Source organism: Meriones unguiculatus, chromosome 14 (assembly GCF_030254825.1).
Source record: "Meriones unguiculatus strain TT.TT164.6M chromosome 14, Bangor_MerUng_6.1, whole genome shotgun sequence".
NCBI classification, from domain to species: domain Eukaryota; kingdom Metazoa; phylum Chordata; class Mammalia; order Rodentia; family Muridae; genus Meriones; species Meriones unguiculatus.
In genome coordinates, this window is record NC_083361.1 from 3358838 (window position 1) to 3378347 (window position 19510).

A 19510-nucleotide genomic window follows, 5' to 3' on the forward strand; every position below is an offset into this window, starting at 1 on the left:
GTCTGTCTGGGGTTAGGAGAGGGTCAGCTTTGTGTGACTCCTGTCTGCTTCTAATGTGTGTGAGGGAGGCTGTGAGCAGTGGGAGGAGAAAGTGGGTGGGGATGCTTGAGAGATAAAAGTAGTGGATGAAATCATACTGACATAAGTCAGGCTGGGAACATCAGGTCACAGTCCAACCAAAGGCTTTCTTTCTGTCCCCAGGGGAGGAAGCTGAGGAAGAATGGCCAGCTCTAAGTCTCAAGACATGGTCTGTGTAAGTTGGATTTTCTCTATTGACATAGGGTGACTTTCAGGTTAGGTGACTCCCTCCTGTCTTGCTCTGTGAAGCTCCCCAAGGATCTGAAATCCTCCTGCACAGTCTGCTCCTTCACAGTGAGGGCTGGAAGGTCAGGGCACTTCCTGTTTGTGCCTCTTTCCAGCTGGCACCGGGGTTCTCTTGGAATGCATTCCTCCACATCTGCTCTCTGCTTGCTCTGTGCTCAGGGAGGACTGTAGTTCCAGTGGAGGCGTCATTCCCACAGGGAAACGGGCTGTGGGGTTCAGAACTGTGAGGTGATGGTCTCATGTGACTGCCCTGGGAAACGTGAATGACATTTCCAGTGTTCTCAGGCTGACACAAGGAGTTAGGGAAGACCTGAGACACTGATGAACTTGAAAGTTTTTTTTTCCTTGTGTTAGTTTTTTTAAGGGCAAAAAATGTTAATATGTCAGTAATATGGACTGGTATATAGTTTATGCACTCTTACATAATTTACAAAAATCATCCTCATGACAATGTCTTTATGGTACAATGTGATACCATAATAAACTCAAGGTGTCACAGTATGCCTTAGGTATTCTACACTGAACCGGGTGGCATTTCTCTTTTGTGGCATAACTTGAAGGATGCGGGTGGATGGAAATGCACATGTTTTGGATGTATAGGTGGGCACAGTCATGGTTTTGGGGAGCTCATGCAGGCAGGTGTCTTGAGCATTTCCATGTGGCTCCTTTCCCACTCTTGAGTCCATTTCCTGCTGTTTTCCATCTTGAAAGCTTCTCCAGTTTCACTCTGCTTGTGTTTGTGGTTCCAGGGTTCAGTGACATTTAGGGATGTGGCTGTTGACTTCTCTCAGGAAGAGTGGGCCTGCCTGGATGCTCCTCAGAGGGTGTTATACAGGGACATGATGTTGGAGATCTACAGCCACCTCATCACAGTGGGTAAGGCCGTCTGTCCCCATGAATGGGGGATGTGTCCTCTATACTGTTGGCTTTGCTCACTCTGAGTTAGAAGACAGTACCATCTTTCCAGCAGTAGCTGAAGCTGGGCCTGGTGGCCGATTCCTGTCATCGCTTCACTCAGAAGGCTGAGGCAGGAAGGTTGCTGTGAGTAATCACCGTCACATACATGCTGAGTTCCAAGCTGGCTTAGTCTACAGGGTGAGGCCTTATTTCAAACACAATAAACAAAATGAAATTAATAAGGAGATAAATCCATAAATAGAATTAGGAGTTAGAGAAATAGCTTAGTGGTTCACAGAACCATTTGCTCTTATACAGGACCCAGTTCAGTGCACAGCACCACAAGGTGGCTGAAAACCATGTGTAACTGCAGTTCCAGGGGATCTGATGCCCTCTTCTCGCCTCCATGGGCACTGTGCATGCATGTGGTGCTCAGACATACATGCAGACAGACCCTCACATACACGTAAAATAAATTTAAATGAATAGAACCTTAAAAGAGGAAGCTGAGTTCCTCCTCCTTCCCAAAAGAATAATATGAGATTTGTTGGGTTCACTCTAGGTTCGGTGAGAGAACCTGACTCAAGCAATAAAGTGGAGAGGATGCAGAGAAGACACCTAACATTAGTCTCTGGCCTGTGCACTCATGTGTACATGGCAGATGCACGCATGCTTGTGCACGCTCCCTCATGAGCACATACATGTACATAATTCAACTAAAGGAAAGACCCATTATGATTTACTTAATAAGCAATAAAATTGATTTCCAAAAGAAGTGGACATGTTACTTTATTCAGTGAACTCTTAATTGACCTGCTTTGTAGTGGAAGTGTGAGGCTATGAGTTTGTCCTTTTCACTGAGCAAAATGTAAGAATGAGCTGTAAATTTGAAAGAAGTGTTGTATTTGGTGATTAATATTTACAATGGTATATCTTTTGGTAAAGCTGCAGTTAATCCTAAACCCGCTGTATACCCAAATCACCACATAGAGACTGGGATTTATTTAATTAACCTAGATCACAATGCTGGGCAATAGTTACTCCATCCTAAACCTCCAAACCCATGTAGTTTGCTATCATTCAGATTTTACCCATTATACTTGCTTTTAGTGATCTCTTAGGTCCAGTCCATCTCTCATTCCCAAGACCTCTGCTACTAGCTTCTGCTCTCCCAGCTTCTCTCTTCTCTTCCCCTTCTACTCATTCTTTTCCTCCAGCTCCTCCTTCTCTCTCCTCCTCCTTCTGCTCCTCCCACTCTGAATCAGGATGTCCCACCCTATCCTCTCTGTTGCACAACAGTGTGGCTGGTTGTTTTATTTTCACATGTTTACACAAAGTTGAGACAGGTGATGCTTAGATTAAGTATCACAATGCAATGTCAGGATTGAAACCAGACAGTGGGCGAGAGAAATTTGTATTTGAATGAACAAGAGTAAGGTGTATACATTCCAAAAGAACATTATACTAACAAAGAAGGCAGCACAGTTAACCATAACGATAACAACTTTTATTGATGGCAATATACCTTAGTGGCAGAGAACTTGCCGAGCATGCTCAAGGCCTGCATTCCATCCCCAGTATCACTAAATAAATAAATGGGGATTCTTTTAAAAGATGGTTTTCTATTACTATAAGTGAGATAGTACTCCAAATGTTTGAATATAGTATTTAATTTAATTTGAACCCTATCCAATGGATATTGTCTTAATGTAAATAATAACTGGTATTATAATTTAATTTTATTATTATTATTTGAGTTTTTGTTTTATTTTGTTGGTTTTCGTTTTGACCAGGACTCATGTAGCCCCAGCTAGCTTTGGACTTGCTTTGTAAATAAAGCCCTCCTTGAGCTTCTCATCTGCCTGTTCACACTCCGGAAGTGTAGTAATTTCAACTGTGTGCCACCCTGCACAGTTCTTAGATGGGAACATTGAGCAGAGACTCTTATGGACTCTCCTAAATAAGTGGCATTATTACTGAGCTGCAGAGATGGGGTTTACACTAGACAGTGTAGCCTAAGGGTTCATGCTCTCACCCACTCGATTACACTTTCCGCTTAAGTGGCAAGCCCCTGTTGGCATGTAAATGAGACTAAAACCCTTTTCTGGTTTATTATCCAGTTTTTCTTTTCCTTTTTCTCTGAAGTCTTTTCTTAGTATGTTGGAGGTTGGGCTGATGTTAATTACTGGCCCCTACAAAGAGCACACTCACATAAACTATCCTTGTTGTGTAAGTCATTATATCTGATTGGTTGATTAAACAGCCTATACATGGGCAGCGCAAAATGGGGTAGTCGTGGCTCAGGTTCCCAGGCTTTGGAGGGCAAGAGTCATGGGGACAGACAGGAAGAGAGGAGGAAGGAGGATGCCACAATAGGTTAGTTCCAACCACGTGGACTGGGAGGAAGGAATCCAATAATGGTGTGTAATGGCCCAGATGAAGAATACAAGCAAGTGCCATGGGATTAGGGATGGAAGGAAGACCAGATGAGGAGGATTTAGGTGGATGGCATTGGATGGGTGCTGGCTGAGAGATGGATGGTGAGGATATTGAGATAGTGTAGGTGAAATATCTGCCTGGCCCAAGGTAACTAAGGCAATTATAAATCTAACAGGTGTGTGTGTCTTATTATTTGTGATAGCGGGTTAGATAATACCCCCTGATAATCTTAGAGCAAATAATAAACATTAGATAGCCCAACACCCATTTTTTCTGTTTTTATTTTTACTTTTTAATATTTTTTATTTTAAATACTTTTATACATTCACTTGAATCCCAGCTGTGGCCCTCTCCTTATTTCACTCCCAATCCTCCCCTCCCTCCCTCATCTCCCTGCCCCCTTCTGAGTCCACTGAGAGGGGGTGTCCTCCTCTCCTTCCATCTGGCCCTAGGTTATCAGGTATCTTCAGGATGGTTGCAGTGTCCATATCTGTGGCCTAGAAAGGCTGCTCCTCCCTCAGGTGGGAGGGGAAGCTCATGAGTTCATGTCAAACAATTCCTGTCCCCCTTACTAGGGAACCCACTTGGATACTGAGCTACCCAACACCCATTTTTATTTACTACAACATTAGTGTTATTTGGGCTCTTAGAATTTTTCATCTGTTTGTCTGAGACAAGGGTCTTGATGTTGAGCCCAGAGTGGCCTGGCTCATTGCCCTACCTGCTGGGCTTCCAAGCATCATCTACCATGCCAAAGCTGTATAAACCTTTCTAATAAATAAGAGTGCATTTTAAAAGCCCTCACAGGCAGGTCATGGTGGCACACACCTTTAATCCCAGCATTTGGGAGGTGGAGGCAGGCAGATCAAGTAAAGTAAATTCAAGGCCAACGTGGTCTATATTATCATATTCCAGGACAACCTAGGATAAGCTGAGAAACAGCTTCAAAAAAAAGGGGGGGACTACACTATGTGCCATTTCTTTCTCTTTGAAGTGGGAAGTTCGATTTGCAAACCAGATCTGATCACCTTATTGGAGCAGGAGAGAGAGCCCTGGATGGTTGTGAAGGAAGAAACAGACAGGCTGAGCCCAGGTGAGTAAGTGTAAGGTGAGACTCCAGCATTGCCAGGCACAGCATGTGGTCCTTTAAGGCCCAGCATGAGGCTAATTTCAAGAAGGGATGAAGAGAATTCAGGAGATGGGTCTCGATGCAAAATCGCAGGAGGTTTATTTTGACCATTGCACAATGGGGTTACCCTTGCTCGTCTGCAAGGAGTGGCACCAGGAGACAAAGGCCTTGGGTTTTTAAAAGACAAAAAGCGTGGGAATTTTGAGGTTGCAGTCTTGGTAATTCAGGATTGGATGAGGAAGCTATAAAGTAAGATAATTGGTTAGTCTTAGGTGCTCAAGCTTGGCTAGTCCTGCCAAGTGTAGATGCAGCTGCTATTAAAGGGGGGTGGTTAGCTCATCCTTGAATGGGCTGCGGGCTTTTGGTTGGAGGTCAGGAGCTACTCAGAAGAAGGGTTGAGGTCATCTGGGTTGGTTGTTAAGAAACACTATCTCAAAGACAAGGGTCTGGTCATTCTTTTTGCTGAGTGAAGGTTATTGCTTGCTCACTTGTTTATATCTGTCTTCATAGATAGGGTCACATTCCTCCATTCTCTGGAAAGGTACTAAGAGGCTTTAGCTTAACATGGACCTAAAACTCAAAACTATAGGCTTAAGAAGACATACAGGTTACAAAGTTAGTCTGATCCTTTCAGTCCGAGGCCCCACATAGCTGACCCTGGATTTGACAAACTTCCCTCAAAGCTCCAGGGCCTGTGGAAAACATGCCTGAGCCCTGGGAAGAAAGTCAAGGTCATAGCAAAAGCTGTCAAAGGGGCTTCTGTTTCAGGAATCACTTGAAGTTGTTCTTGTTTTCTTCCCTCTCACTGGAGCAGGTACCCTCCTTCTATAGCTGTTAAAAGTATTTTATTTTTTTGTTATGTATGTGCACACATAATGTGCTGGTATCCAAAGAGGCCATAAGAGAGTGTCAGGTCCCTGGGGCTGGAGTTATAGGTGGCTGCTGCTACTCTAACCAGGTCCTCTGGGAGAGCAGTCAGTGCTCTTAACCACTGAACCATGACAAGACAGCTTGAACACCAGTGAAAGCTGCAACACAGTGAGGCATACCTAATATTTTAATTCTGAGTCCTCATAGTCACTCTAGACCAGGTGTGATGGTGTAGCCTATGCTTTTAACCTCAGCACTGGGAGGTGGAAATGGCAGCTCCCTTGGGCTTGTGTCAAGTCAGCCTGGTTTACTTGTCAAACTCCAGGAGAATGAGAGACCCTGACTCAAAAAGAGTAGATGGACAAGCCAGGGAAACTACCTCTGAGCGTGCATACACACACAATACAGCCTTCTACCCAGCTTGGCAGGGGGCTGTGATGGCTCTTCTTGGTTGTCAGCTTGATCACATTTATAATTAACTGTACTCTGTCCAGCTGGGTGAGAGATTTTTCCTAATTTAAGTCATTTAAAGTGAAAAGACCCACTTTTTTATTTAATTTTTTTTTCATTTTCCATCCACACCACAGTTTTCTCTCCCTCCTCTTCTTCAATTCTCTCTGCCCTTCTCAACCCTCATCCAATCCTTCTTCATTTCTCTTGAGAAAAGGTCCGTCCTCAATGGATATCAACCAGCCATGGCATATCAAGTTCCAGTAAGACTGGTACATCCTCTTCTGTTAAAGTTAGACAAGGTAACCCAGTAGGGGGAAAAGGTTCTAAAAACAGGCAAGAGAGTCAGAGGCCCTGCTCCCATTGTTAGGAGTCACACAGTTAGATCAAGCTACACATATATAATGTGTGGAGAGCCTACATCAATCCCACGCACCTTCCCCGGGCGGCAGTGTAGTCTCTGAGCCCCTATGGGCTCAACTTGGTTGATTCTGTGGGTTTTCTTGTGTCCTTGGCCCCTCTGGTTCCTATAATCCTTCCTCCTCCTCCTCCTTTTCCTCAGGATTTCCCAAGTTCTGCCTAATCTTTGGCTGTGGGTCTCTGCATCTGTTTCTATCAGTTGCTGGGTGAAGCCTCTCTGGTGATTATATGGCTACATGTTAATCTATCAATATAGCAGAATATCATTAGGAGTCATTTCATTGACTTGTTTTATTTTTGCTTCTCCTTTTTGTTTTTTTGGCCATTTGTGTTTGGTTCTATTGTGGGTCTCTGGGCTTATTCAGCCTTTGGCTTCTGTCCACTGGGCAGTGTTGGGTGGGCTCCTTCTCATGGCGTGGGTGTCAAGCTGGACCAGTCATTGGTTGGCCATTCCCACACTTTCTGCTCTACCCTTATTCCGGCTCTTTTTGTAGGCAGGACAGATTGCACGTGGAAGGTTTTGTGGCTGGGATGTTGTCCCACTCCTTCCACTAGAAGTCTTACCTGGTTACAAGAGACGGCCAGTTGAGGCTCTGTAGTCCTCCTTGCTAGGATTCTTAGCCATGGACCCTTCATAAGTTGCTGGGAGTTGCCATTGCCCTGGGTTTCTAGCTCATCCCAGAGATGCCCTTCCCCATTCCAGTTGTCTCCCAGTACTCACTCCCATTCTCTCACACCTGATCCATCCTGTTCCTACCCCTCTCCACCCCAACCAGTCATCGCTCTCCATCCACCCATGATGTCTGTTTTGTACCCCCTTCTCAGCTATGTTCATGTACCCCACGCCCCGACCTCTCCCAAGCCCTCCTTCTTAGCTTTTTTGGGTCTGCGGATTATAGCATGGTTATCCTTTACTTTACAGTTAATATAAGTGAGTTAATAAAATGTTTGTCCTTGTGGATCTGGGTTATCTCACTCGGTGATCTTTTCTAGTTCCATCCATTTGCCAGAAAATTTCATGATGTCATTGTTTTTAATAGCTGAGTAATACTCTATTGTGTAAATGTTCCACATTTTCTTTATCCAGTCTTTGGTTGAGGAACATCTATGTTGTATGTTGTTTCCAGTTTCTGGGTGTTATGAATAAAGCTGCTATGGACATAGTTGAGCAAATGTCCCTGTGGTATGGTAGACCATGCTTTGGGTATATGCCAAAAGTGGTATAGCTGGGTCCTGAGGTAGATAAATTCCCAATTTTCTGGGAAATCACTGTATTGACTTCTAAAGTAGTTATACAAGTTTGTACTCTCACCAGCATGAGCTGTCACTTGTGCTATTCTGACAGGTGTAAGATAGATTTCAGTGTCATTTTGATTTGAAGATGGCTAAAGACGTTGAACATGTCTTTAAGTGTTTCTTGGCCATAAGAGATTCTTCTATTGAGATTTCTCTGTTTAGATCTGAACCCCGTTTTTAAATTGGATTATTTGCTTTGTTGATGTCTATCATTTCTTGAGTTTTTATATATTTTGGATATTAGCATTCTGTGGAATGTGGAGTTGATGAAAATCTTTTCCTATTCTGTACTTTGCCATTTTGTCCTTTTGATGGTAGCTTTTGCCTTCAGAAGCTTTTCAGTTCCATAAGGTTGATTGTGAATTTTAGAGCCTGAGCTACTGGTGTTCTGTTCAGGAAGTTGTCTCCTGTGCCAATGTGTTCAAGACTATTTCCCACATTCTCTTTTATTAGTTTCAGTGTATCTAGTTTTATATTGAAGTCTTTGATCCACTTGGACTTGAGTTTTGTGCAGGTTGGTAGGTATGAATCTATTTTCATTCTTCTACATGTTGATGTCCAGTGAAACTAGCACCATTTGTTAGAGATGCTTTCTTTTTTTCCCCATTGTATGTTTCTGGCTTTTTTATAAAAAAAAAAAAATCAGGTGTCCATAGGTGTATGGATTTACTTCCGGATCTTTGATTCAATTCTATTGATCAGCCTGTCTGTTTTTATGCCAGTATTATGTGGTTTTTATTACTGTTGCTCTGTAGTACAATTTGAGATCAGGGACAAGTAATACCCTTGGAAATTCTTTTATTATACACAATTATTTTAGCTATCATGGGCTTTTTGTTTTTCCATATGAAGTTGAGAATTGTTCTTTCAAGGTCTGTAAAGAATTGTTTTGGATTTTTATGGAAATTGTATTGAATCTATAGATTTCTTTTGATAAAATGATTTTTTGAGACATGTTTCTCAGTGTTATAGAGCCCTGGCTGTTCTGCTTTGTAGACCAGAATGGCCTTGAACACACATTTGCCTCTGCCTCCTGAGTGCTGGGATTAAAGGCATATGCCACCACATACAGCTAAGACGGCTATTTTCATTATGTTAAACCATGAGCATGATATCTTCAATTTTTTTTTTTTCCTTTAGAAACTTGAAGTTCTTGTCATATAAGTCTTTGACTTGCTTGGACATCAAGCAAGTTCTTTCCAATTTGATCTTCTTTAGTTATCGTATTGCTCTAGCTAAGACTTTAGGTACTATACTGAGTAGATATGGAGAGAGTGGGCAACCTTGTCTTGTCCCTGATATAGTGGAATTGCTTTAAGTTTCTCTCTGTTTAAGTTGATGTTGGCTATTGGCTTGATGTATATTGCCCTTATTTTGTTTAAGTGTCTGCCTTTTATCACTGATCTCTCTAAGACCCCTTTTATCATGAAGGGGTGTTGGATTTTGTCAAAGGCTTTTTCAGCATCATATGAAATTATCAAGTTTTTTTTTCTTTCAGTTTGTTTATGTGGTAGATTACATTGATGGATTTTTGTATGTTGAACCATCCCTGCATCTCTGTGATGAAGCCTACTTGATCATGGTGGATGATATTTTCAATGTGTTACTGGATTTGGTTTATGAGCATTTTATAGAGTATTTTTGCATTATTGTTCATGAGGGAAATTGGTCAGAAATTCTCTTTCTTTGTTAAGTCTTTGTGTTGTTTGGGTATCAGGGTGACTATGGCCTCAAAACTGAATTTGAAAATGTTCCTTCTTTTTCTATTTTGTGGAATAATTTGAGGAGTATTGGTATTAGCTCTTCTTTGAAAGACTGGTAGAATTCTGTGCTAAAACCATCTGGCTCTGTTTTGTTGGTTTTTTTGTTGTTTGTTTTTTGGTTGAGAGACTTTCAATGAGTGCTTCTATTTCCTTAGGGGTTATAGGTTATTTTAGATTGTTTATCTGATCTTGATTTAACTTTGGTAAGTGGCATTTATCGAGAAAATTATCCATTTCTTTTAGATTTTCAATTTTGTGGAGTACAGGGTTTTGAAGTAAGACCTAATGATTTTTGGATTTCCTTCGTGTCAGTTAATCCTACCAATCCACGAACGTGATTATCTCCTTCAATTTTTTTTTCCTTTAGAAACTTTTCCTCTCTTTCATTTTTTTTTTAGAAACTTCATTTCTGATTTTGTTAGTTTGGAGATTCTCTCTCTGCCTTTTAGTTAGTTTGTCAATCTTGTTGATTTTTCTCAAAGAACCAACTCTTTGTTTCATTGATCCTTTGTTTGATTATTTCCTGCCATCTACTCTTTTTGGGTGTGTTTGCTTCTTTTTGTTCTAATGCTTCAAGTGTACTGTTAAATCACTAGTATGAGATCTCATTAATTTGTTCATGAATCACTTAGTGCTATGAACTTTCCTCTTAACGCTGCTTTCATTGTATCCCGTAGGTTTGGGCATGTTGGGCATTCATGTTCATTGAAGTCTAGGAAGTCTTTAATTTCTCTATTTCTTCCCTGATTCATCTGTCATTGAGTAAAGAGTTGTTCAGTTTCCATGTGTGTGTAGGCTTTTGCTATTTATGTTGTTGTTGAGGTCCAGCTTTAGTCCATCATGACCTGATAGGATACAAGGGATCATTTCAATCTTCTTGTATCTGTTGAGACTTTTTTTGCGATCAACTATATATATGGCCTATTTTGGAGAAGGTTCTGTGTGGTGCAGAGAAAAGGTATTATGTGTATGTGTGTGTGTATTTGGGTGAAAAGTTCTGTAGATGTCTGTTAGGTCTATTTGATGCATGACTTCTCTTGGTGTCATTGTTTCTCTGTTTAGTTCCGGTTTTGTTGACGTGTCTTTTGATAAGAGTGGGGTGTTGAAGTTTCTCAGTGTGTGGGGATCTATGTGTGGTTTAAGCTTTATTAATGTTTTTTTTACAAATGTAGGTGCCCTTGTGTTTGGGTCATAGATGTTCAGAAGTAGGATGCCATCTTGGTGGAATTTTCCTTTGATGAGTATGAAGTGTCCTTTCTCATCTCTTTTTATTAATTTTGGCTGAAAGTCTATTTTATTAGATATTGGTTGCTAATATCTAATTGCAACCCAACCTCGTTGCTGCTTGGGTCTTTTTGCTTGAAAAACTTTCTCCCAATCCTTTATTCTCAGGTAATGTCTTTGTGGCTGAGGTGTGTTTCTTGTATGCAGCAGAATGTTGGGTCCTGTTTATGCTTCCATTCTGTTAGTCTGTGTCTTTTTATTGGAGAGTTGAGTCCATTGATGTTGAGAGAGATTAATGACCAGTGACTGTTAATTATTTTTGTTTTGATTGGTTGTAGTAGTGTGTTTGTGTGCTTGTCTACTTTTAGTTTTGCTGTAGTGAAGTTATTTATTTCCTGTATTTTCCTGGGGATAGTTAGCCTTCTTGGGTTGTATTTTTTTTTTCTTCTAGTATCATCTATAGGGCTGGTTTTATGGATAGGTACTGTTTAAATTTGTTTTTGCCATGGAATATTTTGTTTTTTCCATCTATGATGATTGAGAATATTTGCTGGGTATAGTAGTCTGGGCTGACATCTGTGTTCTCTTAGGGTCTGTATAACATCTGTTCAGGCCTTTCTGGCTTTCATAGTCTGTTGAGAAGTCAGGTGTGATTTTGATGGGTTTGCCATTATATGTTACTTGGCCTTTTTTCTTTGGAGCTTTTAGTATTTTTTCTTTGTTCTCTACATTTAGTGTTTTGATTATTTTGTTGCAGGAAGATTTCTTTTCTGGTCTAATCTATTAGTTACCCTGTAGGCCTCATATATGCTTATAGGCATTTCTTTCTTTAAATTGGAGCAAATTTTCTTCTATGATTTTGTTGAAAATATTTTCTGTGTCTTGGAGATAGCAATCTTTTGTTGTTATTATTATTATTAGGTTTATTATTAGTGTCAGGCTTTTTTTTTTTAGATTTAACATTTTCTTTGACAAATGCATCAATTTCTTCTATTGTATCTTCTATACCTGAAATTCTTTCTTCCATCCCTTGTATTCTATTGGAGATTCTTGCCTCTGTAATTCCTAAGTTCTCCCTCCAGGATTTTATCAGTTTGTGTTTTCTTTAATGTTTCCATTTCCATCAGATCTTAAACTGTACTGTTGATTTTCTTCACCTCTTTGTGTTTTCCTGCCTTACATTCAATTCCTTCACCTGTTTGTTTGAACTTTCCTCTATTTCTTTCAATTTCCACTGTAAAGGCCACAATCTATTTGACTGTATCTTCATGTATTTCTTTGCAGAGTTTATTAGTTTCCTCCATTATCATCTTTATAAGCACAGATTTAAGGTCATTTTCTTGAGTTTCACTTGTGTTAGGTTATCCAGGGCTGCTTGCCCTTGGATAAATGGGTCCTGGAGATGACGTATTACTTTGGCTTTTGTTGATTGTGTTTTTTTTTTTTTTCCCAGCTGGCCTTTACCCATTGGGTTGTTTCAGGCATTGGCTAGTAGTTTCTGTTGCCTGCTGGACTCTGGGGGTTGGAGGTGATACAGGAAATTCCCTGGGTATGAAGCTGGATGTTACTAGAGGAGCCCTCCTCAGATTGGTGGGTATGGTCTCTGACTGGTGGGTGGTTCCTAGGGAATTGCTTCAGCTCTCCTCAGGTGTACAATCCTGTGGGCTAACGGGACTCCTCAGGAGCCCAAGGGCTCGCCTCTCACCAGGGGATGTTCTGGAGACAGCTGCCTTGCCACTGGCTTTCTTGCTCTGAAGTTAATGAGCTGCATCTGCTCAGACTCTGTGTTTACTGGGTGCAGCCATCTTGAAGAACCAGAGAACCCAAAGGTTTGGTCTGTCTCCCTATGGAGAAGGGTTGAGCTTTGGAGCAGCACCTGGGACTGTTCCCTGGTGTCTGGAGGCCTGAGGTTGGATCTCGTGCCCTGGTACCCAGGAAGTATTCACTTGCCAGTGAGCACAGCACACAGGTATGTGGTTAGAAGTTGGAGACCCTGAGCCTGTGGGAACCCAGAAACTTTTCCTGGGATTAGCTGGGTGCCCTGAGGTCGGACCTGATTGTTTCCCTCACCGCTGGGGTTAATTTCTTTCCATGTCTGTCTTGATCCAATTTTCATTCAGTAGTATGCTGTGCAGTTTCCATGAGTTTGTAAGCTCTCTGTGGTTTTTGTTGTTACTGATACCCTGCTTTAATCCAGGGTGGTTACATAGTAGGCACGGTGTTATTTATATTTTCTTGTATCTCTTAAGACATGCTTTGTGTCCAAGTATGAGGTACTGAGAAGAAGGTATATACTCTTTTTTGTCTGGATGAAATGTTATGTAATATCTGTTTGGTCCATTCTGTTTATAACATCAGTTAGCACCAGCATTTCTCTGTTTATTTTTTGTGTTCCGGTGTGTTCCTTGGATGAATCCTGTTTTCACATCCATTCTGTCAGTCTGTGTCTTTTTATTGGGGAATTGAAAACATAATTGTTGAGAAATACCAATGAGCAGTGTTTTGATTTCTATTATTTTTTGTTGTGCTATGTGTTTCTCTTCTTTTAATTTGCTGGCCTGGATTTATTTATTCCTTGTGTTTTATTAGGTGTGCTGTTAACTTCCTCTTTTTGTTTGAGATTTTCTTCCAGTACCTTTTGTAGGCCTGGACTTGTAGATAGATATTTCTTAATTTTTGTTTTGTGGGGGTTTTTTTGTTTGTTTGGTTGGTTGGTTTTTTTTGTTGTTGTTGTTTTGTTTTTGTTTTTGTTTTGTGTGTGAATGTCTTATTTTCTTCATCTATGGTGACTGAAATTTTTGCTGAATATAATAGTCTGAGTGGGTATCTGTGGTTCTTAGAGTCTGTAGAACATCTGTCCAGTCTTTTCTGTCATTTAAAGTCTCCATTGAGAAGCCAGGTGTTATTCTAATAAGCCATCTTACTATGTTACTTAGTCTTTTTTTCTTGCAGTTTTTAATTTTTTCTTTGTCTTGTACATTTGATGTTTTGATTATTGTGTGCTGAGAAGACTTTCTTTTCTGATACAGTCTGCTATTCTGGATATGGCTTGTACCTCGATAGGCACCTCATTCTTTGGATTAGGAAAGTTTTCTTCTTTGATTTAGTTGAAAATATTTCCTGTACTTTTGACCTGGGTTTCTTCTCCTTCCTCTATTTTTATTCCTAGATTTGTTATTTTCATAGTGTTCCAGATTTCCTGCATGTTTTGTGCAGGAATGCTTTCAGCTTTACCATTGTCTTTCATAGAGGTATCCATTTCTTCTATTGTGTGCTGAACACCTGGGATTCTGTCTCCATCTCTTATATTGTATTTGTGTGGCTTGCCTCTGTTCTAGTTCCTAAACTTCTCATTTCCCTCAGTTTCAGCTTTTAAAAAATTGATCCTATTTCTACTTTCAGGTGTTGAACTATTTTATTCATTTCTCTCCGTTGTTTGCTTGTGTTTTCATAGATTTCCTTATGGGATGTCTTTATTTCATATTTAGAAAAGCTACTGTAATGTCTTTTTCTTGTGCTTCAGCTATGCTGCAGTACTCAAGCCATGCTGTGGTACAGTTGCTGTGCTTTGGTGTAGACATACTGTTACTGTGTTTTTAACTCTGATATCTAGGCATCTAGGTTTAGAAAGGTTGTAATTCTAGTTTCTGGTGTCTATTCTTGTCTTTGTTGTGTGGGTGTTTTCTTTCTCGGTTTCTGTTGCCTCTCTGGTTCTTAGGAGAGTGTGGTGGCAGTGTGTTGTCTGGTAGGAAATTCTTGTGGGATCCTGATAGGGTTGGCCCCTGGGGCTTCCAGGTAAAATGTGTTTCTAGGCATCGGAAGCTGATCCGTAGGAATGGGCATAGGCTAGGGATGGGATTCAGACGGGGCCCACAGTAGGGAGAAAAGCAACTAGGATCTGCTTAGTCCCCTGGGAATAGGGTCAAAAAGTAAGGAGAGGCCACAGTAGCTGGTTTGCTGCAGCGCTAGAGATGAGACTTGGGAGTGGACTTGTAGGAATCAGAGGAGAGGTGATGGTCTGCAGTTGGCCTACTTGTCTCCCTGACCAGAGCAGCCTTGGAGTACCAGTGCGTGCCTGTTGGAGTTGGGGGCTGGGATAGAGCAATGAGTGGGGAGAAGTAAGTTTGGAGGTAAACTACTAGACATGGGGGTCAAGGATGGAGGGGGCCACAGCAGGTGGTCTGCTGTCAAGCTGGGGAAGAGGCTGGGAAATTGGATTTGGAGGACAAGAGGAATAGGTAAAGATTTGTAGTTAGCCTACCTGTTTCCCTGGCTAGATAGTCTTAATCTTCTTTAAAATTCTAATGGATTTTTTCCTCCTTTCTTTTGTTTTCTTTTTAATGTGTTTTTGTTTTTCTTAGAGTCTCACTACTTAGACCAAGCTACCCTAGAACTCAGAACTCTGTTACCTCTGGCTCCTTGTTACTGAAATTAGTTATCTACTTCCACCATCACCACAGATTTTACTGTTTTTTAATTTCTTTTTCAGAATTCCAAATCCAGGTGTTTTCTTAAAATGTGACACACACTGTTTTTTTGTGTGGTATACATTTTTACTTATGATTTGGTTCAAAACCCATTACCAAAGGGTGTATATTTTCTGTAATATGCAAAGAAGCACTTAAGATTATTTTAGCATAGCTAGTTATAATCTCGTTAAGCAGACATGCCTTTCCATTTCCAACCTCTTGTATTGTAAAAAGTATTGTTTTACATACGCTTTTGTTATTGTTGTTCTCTTTGCTTCTGTTTAGCTTTTCAGAAAATACTTTGGAGCCTGGCCATTCATGTAATGGATTTTATGTTACAGGAGATTGTGTGTGTGTTTTAGGAAAGTAAATTATTCTTGCTTTCTCCTTTTCTTTTAGACTTGGAGTCATATAATGAAGCTGAAAATATATCTCCAGAAAATGATATTTATGATATGAATTTACTCAAACAGAGAATAAAGCAATTAAGTAAAACTCTCGATCTCAAGGGCTCCAATTTTAGTAATGGCCCCAAATATAGTACATTCAAGGGACTAGAGAGTAATGAAGAAGGAGATGCTGATCAAAAGATTAGTTACAAAGAACAAATACGTATTTATACCTGCCGGATTCTTACTCACACTATAGAAAAAGCACACGAATGTAAAGAGTGTGGAAAGTACTTTGGGTGTAGTTCAGCCCTTACTCAGCATCAGAGTGTTCATACTGGAGAGAAGCCCTATTAATGTCAGGAATGTGGAAAGGCCTTCAGACTCCACAAACAGCTTTCAAGACATCAGAAATCTCATAGTGGTGAGAAACCTTTCAAATGTGATGAATGTGGAAAGGCTTTTCATCTTCCTGAATTACTTAAGTGCCATAAAACCGTTCATACAGGTGAAAAGCCATTTGAATGTGAAGAATGCGGGAAATCCTTCAAGCGTGTCTCTCACCTTGTTGAACACAGGACTATTCATACTGGTGTGAAACCATATGAGTGTAATCAGTGTGGGAAAGCCTTTAATCGTCGCTCATATCTTATGCAGCATCCGAAAATTCATTCTGGTGAGAGACCCTTTCAGTGTAAGGAATGTGGAAAAGCCTTCACTGTTCTGACACAGCTCACTCGGCACCAGAACATTCATACTGAAGACAAATCATTTGAGTGTAACCATTGTGGGAAGATATTCAGTTGTGGCTCATTCCTCTTGCGGCATCAAAGTATTCATACCAGTGAGAAACCCTTTGATTGTAATGTGTGTGGGAAGGCTTTTAGGCTTCAGGCATGCCTTTCTGAGCATCAGAAAACTCACACTAATGAGAAACCTTTCAATTGTAAGCTCTGTGGGTCAGCTTTCAGACGGAAAGACCAACTTAATGAACATCAAAAAATTCATACTGATATGAAACCCTATCAGTGCAAGGAATGTGGGAAATTCTTTCGCCGAAAGTCAAGTTTTACTGAGCATCAGAGTATTCACAGTGGAAAGAAGACCTTCAACTGTAAAGAATGTGGGAAGTTCTTTAGACTTAATGTACATCTCATTCGTCATCAGAAATCTCACAATGGTGAGAGGCCTTTTGAATGTAAAGAATGTGGAAAGGCTTTTAATCTTCCCAGCCAGCTTAATTACCATAAAACTGTTCATACAAATCAAAAACCATTTGCTTGTGAGGAATGTGGGAAGTCTTTCAAGCGTGCCTGCAGCCTTTCTGAACATAGGACTCGTCATGCTGGTGCAAAACCATATGAATGTAATGAGTGTGGGAAAAATTTTAATCATCGCTCAAACCTCAAGCAACATCAGAAAATTCATTCTGATGAGAGACCCTTTCAGTGTAAGGAATGTGGAAAGGCCTTCACTGTTCTGGCTCAGCTCACTCGGCACCAGAGCATTCATACTGGAGAGAAGTCATTTGAGTGTGAACAGTGTGGGTCAGCCTTCAGACTTAAGTCCCAATTCAATCAACATCAGAGGATTCATACTGATGTGAAACCATATCAGTGCAAGGTGTGTGGAAAGGGTTTTGTTCATGGAACAGCTCTTAGAATCCATCAGAGAATCCACACTGGTGAGAAGCCCTTTCCATGTAATGAATGTGGAAAAGCCTTTCAATATCATTACCAATTTCTTGGACATTTTAGAACTCATACTGGCAAGAATTCTTCTGAATATAAAGAATGTGGGAAGTACTTAACTTGTGGTGGGGACCTTAAAGACATCAAAGAATTCACACTTGTGAGAAACCTTACCAATGTTAAGAATACTTAAAGGCCATTAGTCTAAAATCAAGCTTGGTTTGACATGGAAAATTTCTGTTAGTAAGAGTCCTTATGATGTAAGATGTGGAAAGGTCTTTATCAGTATTGCTGAGGCAGCTGTATATCAGGGAATTCATACTGATAAACTGTGAATGTAAGAAGTGTGAACATCTAAGAATGTTTAGATTTAGTTCAGCCTTCAGTGCACATTGGAGAATTCATGTAGGTTTCAAACCCCCAGCTGTGGAAAGAATGTGGAAAGACCTTCGATTAGAGCTCAGGTCTTCTTCAACATAAAGGAATGCATGCTGGTGTGAACCCCTATGAATGCAATGAATGTGGGAACACATTTAAAACTAACCAAGTTTGTACAGCTTTTCAGAGAGTATATAGGTGTGAAATGCTGAAGGACTCTCTCCTCCCTGGTAATCCTTGGGCACTGGACCCCCAGGGACAAAGGGAGCAGAAGCGACAAACAGTGGTGTTGAGGGCCTGTGAGTACTACAGAAATGGCTTTCCAGGATCAGCTTCTTCCAGGCTGCTCAACCTTAGTCAGGGTGAACGAAGCCTACATAGTTCTTGGGGAGCTTTATTTGCATTTGGTAGCACAGTCCTATCATAAGAACAGGAACACAGTACCTAGTTATCCTGTGGGCAGCAGGGGGGAAGAGTGTTAGCAGAGAGCTGTGTCAAAGGTCATATTCTAGATGTGTTTAGAAGCATCTGTGTCTAGGGACACTCCAGATGAATTCAGGCAGAGAAAAAGAAGCCCTGCTGACAAAAGGAGTCCTCCATTTCGCACAGAGCTCAAGGCTTTCCAGTCACAGTGGACTACAACCTTAGCAGGTTTTCCCAACAAAATCTATGAATGTAAAGACTAGGAAAACCTTTATTATAAATGGTGAGCTTATATAACATCTGGAAATCTGTCATTAGCAGGAGTCCTATAGATATAAGGAAAATTGACAAGCCTTTACTGAACATCGGAGAACTCATATTCCCAAGATTGTGACTGAAAAGCAAATGAGAAGAATCCTAATGTACTCTAGGGTTTAGTCAGCATCAGAGTATTCATATACATTTAATGGCATGAGAGTAGGAAGTCTTGTTCAGAGTAGGTACTCTGTTGAGAATGTCTTCAAATTCAAGAAATAATAGGGTGGCCATCATGTTCTTGATATACTCTCATCTTGTTAATTCTATAAACATAATTCATCAAACACTGCTCAGCCATGACAGTCAACTTAGAGCAGTTGTGAGAATCAAGTTTACTTGAAATGCCTTCATTGTCTCCATAAACATCCCATGGCTCCTGTGACTTACACTATTTGTTTCCTTTTTTAAAAAAATAATTTGTTCATGGCCACCATGATACCAGCCAAAAGTGGGTTATAGTACATAATAAAATCCTTGAAAGAGTATTTGGTTGCTGCTTGTGTTCCTTAAGATATCTTTACATTGGTTTTACTTTTATTAGTATTATTTTAACTGATATGAATGGCAAATTGTATGGCATAAAGTTTGGAAAAGCCTCATGTATTTTCCCACTATTAAATTTTACATAACTTCATTCTGGATATACTCTAACGGATAAAAAGATTTTTCACTGAGAATCCATTACGTTTTTGTGTGGAGATGTTAAAAACAAAACCACTGATTAATAAGAACTTTTTAAAAGGGTTAAACCCGTACAAATTTTAAAAGGTAAAACTGTAATTTATGCTTTTTGTGAATACATTAAGATAAAGTATACATATGTGACAAAACAAGTAGGTGCAGAGGTTTCTCCATCAATCCTTGCTGAAATCATTATAGAATTTGACTTTTTTTTCTCCTGGGATCTATTCTAGTAACCTGAGGTCCTTCCAACAAAGGGTCATGCTTTTTCTGCTGCCAAAAAAAACATTTGCTTTAAAGGAGACATAAGCTAAAATAATCTAAACAGAAAGAGCCCAATGTTCCTCTG

General features: G+C 40.4%; 1 protein-coding gene across 1 annotated transcript; it reads left to right on the forward strand.

Annotated features, from left to right (window-relative positions):
• Positions 1-18965, forward strand: LOC110563271 (zinc finger protein 60-like). The gene is given in 4 exon segments (XM_021660293.2): positions 1-253; positions 1074-1200; positions 4655-4753; positions 15681-18965. Coding segments are annotated over 4 exon segments (2133 nt in total). The 5' UTR covers positions 1-220; the 3' UTR covers positions 17555-18965.
• Positions 18966-19510: the final 545 nt, after the last annotated feature.